The sequence below is a fragment of the Sphaeroforma arctica genome (assembly GCF_001186125.1).
Source record: "Sphaeroforma arctica JP610 unplaced genomic scaffold supercont1.839, whole genome shotgun sequence".
NCBI classification, from domain to species: Eukaryota; class Ichthyosporea; order Ichthyophonida; genus Sphaeroforma; species Sphaeroforma arctica.
Genome location: NW_014039719.1, coordinates 28,984 through 38,086, shown reverse-complemented (window position 1 = coordinate 38,086; position 9,103 = coordinate 28,984). Strand labels below are relative to the sequence as shown.

Below are 9,103 nucleotides of genomic sequence, written 5' to 3'. Positions count from 1 at the left end.
TTGTCTTACTGTGTTTCTATGCTATTATCTAACTGTGTTTCTATGCTATTAACTTATTGTGTTTCTATGCTAGTATCTTACTGTGTTTCTATGCTATTGTCTTACTGTGTTTCTATGCTACTATCGTACTGTGTTTGTATGTTGTCTTGCTGTGTTTCTATGCTACTATCTTACTGTGTTTCTATGCTATTATCTTACTGTGTTTGTATGTTATCTTACTGTGTTTGTATGCTAGTATCTTACTGTGTGTGTATGCTATTGTATTACTGTGTTTCTATGCTATTATCTTACTGTGTTTATATGCTATTATCTTACTGTGTTTCTATGCTATTCTCTTACTGTGTTTATATGTTATTATCTTACTGTATTTCTATGCTACGATTTTACTGTGTTTCTATGCTATCTGTGTTTGTATGCTTTTGTCTTACTGTATTTCTATGCTACTATTTTACTGTGTTTCTATGCTATCTGTCTTTGTATGTTGTCTTGCTGTGTTGCTATGCTAGTATCTTACTGTGTTTCTATGCTAGTATCTTATAGTGTGTGTATGCTATTGTCTTACTGTGTTTGTATGCGTATGTCTTACTGTGTTTCTATGCTATTATCTAATTGTGTTTCTATACTATTAACTTACTGTGTTTCTATGCTAATATCTTACTGTGTTTCTATGCTATTGTCTTACTGTGTTTCTATGCTTTTGTCTTACTGTGTTTCTATGCTATTATCTCACTGTGTTTCTATGCTACTGTCTTACTGTGTTTCTATGCTATTATCTCACTGTGTTTCTATGCTACTTTTTTACCGTGTTTGTATACTATTGTCTTACTGTGTTTCTATGCTATTGTCTTACTATGTTTGTATGCCAATGTCTTACTGTGTTTCTATGCTATTATCTTACTCTGTTTGTATGCTACTATCTTCCGTAGTGTTCGGCTTCGATCCCGATTCAAAAGAGGGAAAACAACGCATGCGAGCCCTCAACGCCGAGGAAGACCTGCGCACTCTAGGGCCACAGAGTGCACCACTGCTGTCATCTGGTGAAGTGCACGTGCAGTCACCTCCACACACCTCCTCGACGCTACAAATATCCAGAGGGGCAGAGCCACAGGACTACTTAGCTGCACACACACACACAAGGCCACAGGCACCGGCGAGTGGAACGGGTTCAGATGGGGCTGGGTACAACAACTCACCTCAGGGCAGAGTACGTAGAGAGCGCCAGGAGAAGGTGTGGATTGGTGATAGCTACGACGCGGAATTGGACATTGACCTCGCCAACCTAGAGCCCATGCCTGTGCTGAGCAAACAGGAGATACGCAACCGACTGAAGGGCAACAGCACAGAGCATGATCAGCACGCAGACACGTCCGACTACGCGTCGTTATCTGCGACCCATCGCGACATCGAGAGGAAAAGGCAGGAGCGAGACTTGAAGCCCACGTATGTGACGGTGCAGTCCAAGGAGAGGGGTGTGGTGCCACCGGAGAGGGGCAGCAAGCGCATGCGGAAGATCAGAAAGTATTTGGATCCCGAGGAGGCCTTCTTCAATCCAGACTTGGCCTACAAGAAGGCCAAGAAGAAGGCGGATAAGGTCAGGCTGGTGCGGGTGGGGTTGGTGTGGTGTGCTCCTGCGCTTTGTACAGGTTTAGGGAGTGGCTTCTATATATATTTCGGTTGAGTGGTGATGTGTACTATGCATCTATAAGGATATGTTTCTATATATCTTTCGGTTGGGTGGGGTGGTGTACGTTGTATTTATAAGGGGTATTTACTTATCTTTCGGTTGAGTGGTGATGTGTACTTTGTATTTTCACTCGCTGTAGTGTCCGTGAAGTTGCGGTATTGTCTTTGCGTTTCCCTGTCGCAAAGCACACTGCTAATTCACCTTGTCCATGCTACTTATAATGCACACTTCTAATTCCCCTGGTTCATTTCTAGTTCACCTTGTCCATGCTACTTATAACGCACACTTCTAATACCCCGGTTCATTTCTAGTTCACCTTGTCTACGCTACTTATAACGCACACTGCTAGTTCCCCTGGTTCATTTATGTTTCACCTGGTCCATGCTACTTATAAAGCACACTTCTAGTTTCCCTGGTTCATTTAAATTTCACCTGGTCCATGCTACTTATAAAGCACACTTCTAATTCCCCTGGTTCATTTCTATTTCACCTGGTCTATGTTACTTTTAGGCGGCCACCCGATGGAAGAACAGGGGTATCTCCTGGGCGCAGATCAATGCCAATCTTCCACCTGGAGTGGAACCAGGTCCTCGCAAGCCCAAGGGTTGGGATAGGAAAGAACCTCCAAAGGCCATGTATGTACAAATGAACAAGCAGTGGTAGTATGTCTGCACGTGAGTGATGTTTCTGTGGTGAAGGGTTTTACTATGGTTGTGTACATGGTCATGCGTATGCATTATATATATCACTTTTGTGTCTACGGTCATGTGTATGTACTATATATATCACTTATTTGTATATGGTTACATGTATGCACTATATATATCACTTATGTGTATATGGTCATGAGTATTTACTATATATATCACTTGTATGTATATGATTACGTGTATGCACTATATATATCACTCATGTGTCTATGGTCATGTGTATATACTATATATATCACTTATATATATACGATTACTTGTATGCTCTATATATATCACTTATGTGTCTATGGTCATGTGTATGTACTATATATATCACTTATATGTATATGGTTACGTGTATGCACTATATATATCACTCATGTGTCTATGGTCATGTATGTGTACTATATATATCACTTATATTTATCTGATTACGTGTGTGCACTATATATATCACTCACGTGTCTATGGTCATGTATATGTACTATATATATCACTTACATGTATCTGATTACGTGTATGCACTATATATATCACTTATGTGTATATGGTTATGTGTATGCACTATTTAGATCACTTATGTGTATATGGTTACGTGTATGCGTCTCTATACCACTTATATGCAATACGTCGCAGTGCTGTCGTTGAGAGTATCCCAGCCCCTTGTCCTGTTCCGTGCACACACCGCTGGAGAATGTAGCACTATGTAAACACAAACCAAACCCGAACCAAGCTCACATGAACACTCCGGCATTCCTTATCAACCTGCAACCACACCTGCACGAGTGCGTGGTGCATGCACATCGTTTGCATGCAGATGGCTGTCGTGTTCTCCCATGCACGCTACTGACCATCACCCCACCCTCTATCGTGTGTGCAGGAAATCCGAATGGGAACCCACCAAACGCCTGTCACGGCCTGCGATGGAGAAAGTGCGCAAGCTGCGCGAAGAGGTATGCGCCAGTACCACCATGCACGTGCGGCTGTGGCCCTGGTTGTACGTTTACGTTTGTGCGTGGTTGTGATGTTTCGGCCAGTGCAGCTGTTAGTATTGGGCCATTGCCCCGGTTCACGTGTTGTGCGCAGGTAGTTCACTCAGTACTTGAGTACTTCTTCTCATCTGACTAGCACGTGCTATAACCCTCTCGTCCCCTCCTGCACCTCTGCGCAGAACCGCTCCACGTGGACCACAGTGGCGCTGGCCGACCGCTTCAAAGTGTCACCTGAGGCCATCCACCGCATCCTGCGCAGCAAATGGCAGCCCTCGGCCGAGCAGTACCAACGTCAGATGACACGCACCTTTGCGGATTATGAACTGCACAGACAGACACGACACAGGATAGCCGAGACTGACCATGAGTGATACGCACCTATCTAGCACATGACACACGCGCGAGCGGAGGAGGAGGAGTGCACGACGCTGTGTGTGCGAGGTGCATGCACGTAGCCTATGGAAGTGTGTTGGGCGGATCGGACCACAGGCTAAGGACCCTGAGCCTGTCCCGCCTCACCACGTGTGTGGGTAGTGTGGCTGGCATCTTCAAGTGTGTGGGTAGTGTGGCTGGTGTCTTCAAGTGTGTGGGTAGTGTGGCTGGTATCTCCTAGTGCCTGGGTCGTGTACAGGCTGGTGTCGTATAGCTATACGGGTCGTCCCTCCGTGCGGTTCAATTGTAGTGATTGCGCATCAAGCAAGTTGTGAGCGCAGGCGTGTGCTTCTGCCGAGGGTTTGCCCAGACGCTAGTTTAGGACTCGGCCCTAGCCTAGAGTCCTGGGGAGTAGGGCTGGGTGCAAATGGGAGCGGTTTCCATGGCAACGGCCTCAAACAGCTGCTGCGATTGCAGTGGATACTGCTTGCTGTGCAACGTCCTGAAGCACAAGCACTGCCGGCCCCAATGGTTTACGACAGAGATGTACAGTTGCTGTTGATGCCAACACCTGTGGCAGTGGCGAGGGTGCACTACTGCTGCAGTAACTAGTAACACTAGCGTGTGACTAGTAACACTGGAGTAGCTTTTAATCGGCCTAGAGCGATTGCTGACTATTGGGCTTGTTCTCCTATTCGATTCGTCGTCTGTCAAACGCTCTCCTTGTGAATGGTGCGGAGTGGTTTACCCAGAATACTGCGCAGTGGTCGTCGGCAATGTTACGTTACATTCGGATACGCTGCGAATGGCTAGGCCGTTTAGTTAATTAATATGTTAATTGTGAATCGTGCAGTGCAGGTTTTCGTACCGTACGCAGCTCGTCACAGCCAATGTGCATGCCTGCTTTTAATGATAAGCCAATGTGCATGCCTGCTTTTAATGATAAGCCAATGGGCATGCCTGATTTTAATGATAAGCCAATGGGCATGTCTGCTTTTAATGATATGCCAATGGGGGTCATACCTGCTTTTAATGATAATGACACATTTGTGTATGCCTCCGCTGTGCTCATACACGCACATATAACGCAGCGATCATGAAAACAGATAACACGAAGTACCCACAGTTGTTATAATTCACCCTGACAGCCATTGAGTCTACACCGCAAGTGCCATGCGTGTATTTAATATGTGCTATTTAAAGCCTTTACGTCCCAGTCACCGGTTTATATGCATGTTGTATTGATATGCGAGATGGCTTCTGCGTATAGTTTGCCTATCATGAAAAGAAACAAGGCAGTTGCAGCGCGTGCATGTCAATCATATTCCTTTGGGATTCCGTTCTGACCGGGATACTTCTTATTCGAGATTGCTCCAATCAAGGCCTGATATAGTATTCGCCTGGTCGTCGGGATTATATCCAGAGTCAATTGCGAGCACATGGAGCAAACAAGTATCCAAACAATACCATATACTCCCCAGACGACTAGAGATCTTTTTGGACCTTTTGGTAAGTAACACAATACAGAGCAAATAAAATACTTCCCTATCTTACTACTGGTGCTCCTTGATTTAATTTATGATGTACACCTCTTGTAATACTAGGAACATCGGTTTTCATATGAACCCGTTACATATTGCTTTTGACACAGACCTACATAACCCAAATCTCGTTAAACTCAATATGATCATGCTATCAATAAAAATTATATCCGCACGTTTTAAGACTGCTGACGTGAATAACTTCTTGTATTTGTAATACCATTTGTAGAAGCACTATCACTAATTCTTAAAGACGTCGTCGATTACAATCGACTTTAACCGTGTGTACTTTTATTGCGTGCAATGTTATATGCGCTTGAAGGCGTGTCTTACTAAACACCGAAACATGCCACTTCCATCAGCTCTGTTTCTGAGCTTCTTGTATAGCTGTCTCCCCCACCGTCTTGGGATTCCTGGAGACTTGTTGCACAGACAGAATGTGAGCTGCGTGACAGGCTGTGTCCATGGATAGCATTAGAGGTCTCAATAGGGGTCGGTAGCATGCTCGGAAGTTGGCAACACGGAACGATTGTGATACAGACGGACCCGCAAGGTTCTTGAACTTGTGCAAACACGACCCGTTGTCAAAGCAGAGGACATCGCCTGCCTGGAGAACGGTCTCGTATACCGCCGGCAGGTTTTCTAACCACCGTGAACACTCGAAGTCTCTGGCTTCGGATGTCACGTAAGAGTTGTCGATACCTATCGTCATATCTACTAAATCCGTGTATTCTTTTGGTACAATATCAATCAGCTTCTCGCCTTGTTGCAGATAGTAGAAGTTGCGCGTGGGCAGGATATCAATGTGGGTTAATCCTCGGTCATACGAGCCCATCAGATCAATCCGTACAAGGAATAGACTGTCCCAAGGCAGGCTCGTGCTCAAATACTTGTATGCGAACCGAGCCGGTTTCCAGCAGGTAGCATCCCACATCTGCCGCACGTGCACCAGCAGTGTGTTATCTTTCACTTCGTAGTTGCTCAGGTCAACCGGTGTGAATACACTCTTATCCAACCCGCGTATGACAAAGGGTGTTGCCGAATCCACATGTTGGCGTATTTCCTGCATGTCCTCTGGGCCCAGAATGCGCATGGGAATACGTACGGCTTTGGATCCAGGCAACTTCATATCATCTTCGGGCAAGTACAATGTGCGCTTTTGGTCGCCCATAACTGCCATGGTGGCCCATACAAACACTCCATAGACGAACATTACAATTCGTACTCCTAAGGTTATCAGCCAAAATCGCATACGCTCTATTGCGGGCATATGCATCATCGCTTGCAAATAAGCTATCATACTTTCAGTGTTGGATACTGCCGGACTGGTGGCATGTTCTACCTTAGTACTGGTGGCGGCAGTTGGCATTATGATATATGAAAACTGATTTCAGAACTATTTACAAATATTGTTTTAAAAAAGGATACCAACCCAATTCGTATTTTTTATAAAATAGGACACAGCCCCACAATTGAATCGATGAACAAAGACTACTCAGTTTGAAACATGGAAGGCGAAGAGAACTGTCAATAGAAAACTGTAGTTGTGTAATACTGCAACGAAACAGCTCTCGAGCTAGTAATATATTCCTTTCATCTCAGGTGCCTCTTGATGATTTATTTCTTGATCCGGGAATTTTCACGTGCAACCGAAAAAAGCAATTCCGGTCAGTCTTCAGACTTCAGTTAGAAAGCGATAGTTCATTTTAAGAGCAATATGTAAATAAATATGTATATAAAGAGGCATCCCACCAGACCCTGAAACTTCAAACTAGCAATTTCGGGATATGTACAAATATTTATATATTTACGGCAGACAGTGCTGGGTGCAGACGCCAGACAGCTGGGAGACAGCCGAGACTCGAGAGTCGAGAGCCGACAGATCGCCAACTGGACACCGAGTCACCGATTGACCGGCGCATAAATATCAATCTTTCTTTTTTTAGGCATACGGCAATAGCACACTCTCAGAGTATTTTTATTTTTATTTAAATATTTATTATATATATTACTAAAAACTTAGATTTTGGAGTGGTCTTTCGCTTTGCCATTTTGGGCCTCTCTCGCCGAGTCTGAACTCTGAAGACGAGAAAGACTGAAGGACATTATTAGTTTATTTAGGACAGAAAGAGGGACAATTTGTTTTTTTGGTCTATTTTTATTTATTTTAAAAAACAAATTTAAAAATGCACTGATGCACAATGAATCAGTCATCAATCTGGAATTTACTTTCTAATTTACTATTTAGGATTTTAGGATTCAATTCCAAATTCTATTACTCCAAGACAGTCTGGAGCATCAGCACTCCCAGATATTCCTCCAATAGTGTTCCTCAATTACATTTTATGGAGACGTGAAAAACTTTCATGGGGTGGAAAAAAATTGAAAATTGATTAAACCGAATATACAGAATGTTCTATGTATTTGTTTTACTCTTTCGCGGGAAGTGCTAGAGGTCAGAACTGAGAACTCAGAAAACACCTCGTGACAGCCGTTTTCAAAACACAGCCACTGGTGACACCCGAACCGTCGGGGCGGACTGTCCGCATTGTTTATGGAACCACTAAAATACTTAATCTAGTGTGTTTGTATGTAGCATATCTGTACATGTATTTACACTTGTTACACAAACTACATAGCATGGTCATGTGTAGTATGATACAAACGATCCTTACCTGAAACATGTATGCTGTACGCGACGATTGTGCTCATTGATTTTGAATCATTGCCGTACATACTCGTTCTCGGAATGTCTTATGTAGAAGGGCAGGTGACTTGTAGGTGCGCTCACACGACTGCAATCTTTATTCACCTATGGAGGCAGCGGCGTATTACATAGAGTACACATCCATAGAGCTAGATTGCTGCACGGAATGGGTAACAACCTTACAGGAATAAGTATCGTCTACATATATGTATTTGCACGGCGCTTACTTGGACATGTATACAGGTATACAAAACGGGTGTTGGAATTGGAATATAAGATCGTTATACACGCTGCCTATGATCCTGAAATGAGTCTGTGGTACGAACACTGTAATTGCACCGGTTAGTCTACTACTTGGAGGACCTTTGGACACCAAAAGTAATAGTAACCCTTCTATTTACATGGAGCAGTTTTAACAACAAGGAAACTAAGGCGACAGCTTGAGCGAAGGGTTACTTGGCATCTCAATGGTTAAGAATAACTTTATATACATATGTTAATCAATTACTAGCAAAGGAGGGGTACCATTGGTATCGGGAACAATGGTGAGCAATTCTGGCCAACACATATACATATATAATACTATAGAGTGATCGATTCCCCCCGTGCGTATATATTGTAGCAAAAATACAATATTGCAGTGACGTGAATAGGTGCATTAAAAGCGTGCAACTCGACACGCGCACGAGCTCGGCCAACTAAGAAGGAGCGACTGCTCTTCTTTCCTTCGTAGAGCAACAGCAGGAGTGAGAGACCGCATGCTGTGCTACCAAGTCCAAATACAACAGCTTCAAATCTTTCGTTTCCTAATACACTTTATTTCAAAAGAGCTTCACGGCGGGCCGTTTGATCTCATTGAAGTTCAGTGGATTAGACGGCAGAACCTGTAGCGGCAGACGCCATGTGAAGGTGCACACGTCCAGCGATTGAGGGGCGGTGTGTGTGATTGTATTCCCATTGTCCGAGATCACCGTATCTGCGTACATAACAACGGCACAAGTGTAAACGGAATAAAACAACGTCAGTACAAACAATATCTATGGAGTACAATATATATATATATATATATTAATATATATATGTATATGTATATGTATATGTATATGTATACAAGC

General features: G+C 43.7%; 3 protein-coding genes across 3 annotated transcripts in view; 1 reads left to right on the top strand and 2 right to left on the bottom strand.

Moving 5' to 3' along the window:
- Positions 1 to 925: 925 nt before the first annotated feature.
- On the top strand, positions 926 to 7,038 carry SARC_08853 (hypothetical protein). The gene is made up of 4 exons (XM_014297157.1): positions 926 to 1,591; positions 2,195 to 2,319; positions 3,257 to 3,329; positions 3,548 to 7,038. Exons 1-4 carry the CDS (start codon positions 968 to 970, stop codon positions 3,737 to 3,739), a joined length of 1,014 nt encoding a protein of 337 aa, XP_014152632.1. The 5' UTR covers positions 926 to 967; the 3' UTR covers positions 3,740 to 7,038.
- SARC_08854 (hypothetical protein) lies at positions 3,605 to 7,033 on the bottom strand. Its single transcript, XM_014297158.1, has one exon. It carries the CDS (start codon positions 6,648 to 6,650, stop codon positions 5,640 to 5,642), a length of 1,011 nt encoding a protein of 336 aa, XP_014152633.1. The 5' UTR covers positions 6,651 to 7,033; the 3' UTR covers positions 3,605 to 5,639.
- A 1,771-nt stretch (positions 7,039 to 8,809) lies between the features above and the next one.
- The window catches only part of SARC_08852 (hypothetical protein), a gene marked incomplete at its 3' end in the record, with an annotated part of 7,301 nt that continues 7,007 nt past the window's right edge, over positions 8,810 to 9,103 (bottom strand). The window contains exon 3 of the mRNA XM_014297156.1: positions 8,810 to 8,964. Coding sequence (XP_014152631.1) covers positions 8,810 to 8,964 — 155 coding nt within the window. The remainder of the gene's footprint in view (positions 8,965 to 9,103) is intronic.

Excerpts from the sequence above, each read along its gene's own strand:
- SARC_08853 (XM_014297157.1), top strand. The coding sequence starts at position 968 with ATGCGAGCCCTCAACGCCGAGGAAGACCTGCGCACTCTAGGGCCACAG. Across the intron at positions 1,592-2,194 it reads CCAAGAAGAAGGCGGATAAG|GCGGCCACCCGATGGAAGAA; the intron begins GTCAGGCTGGTG and ends TGTTACTTTTAG. Across the intron at positions 3,330-3,547 it reads TGCGCAAGCTGCGCGAAGAG|AACCGCTCCACGTGGACCAC; the intron begins GTATGCGCCAGT and ends ACCTCTGCGCAG.
- SARC_08854 (XM_014297158.1), bottom strand. The coding sequence starts at position 6,650 with ATGCCAACTGCCGCCACCAGTACTAAGGTAGAACATGCCACCAGTCCG.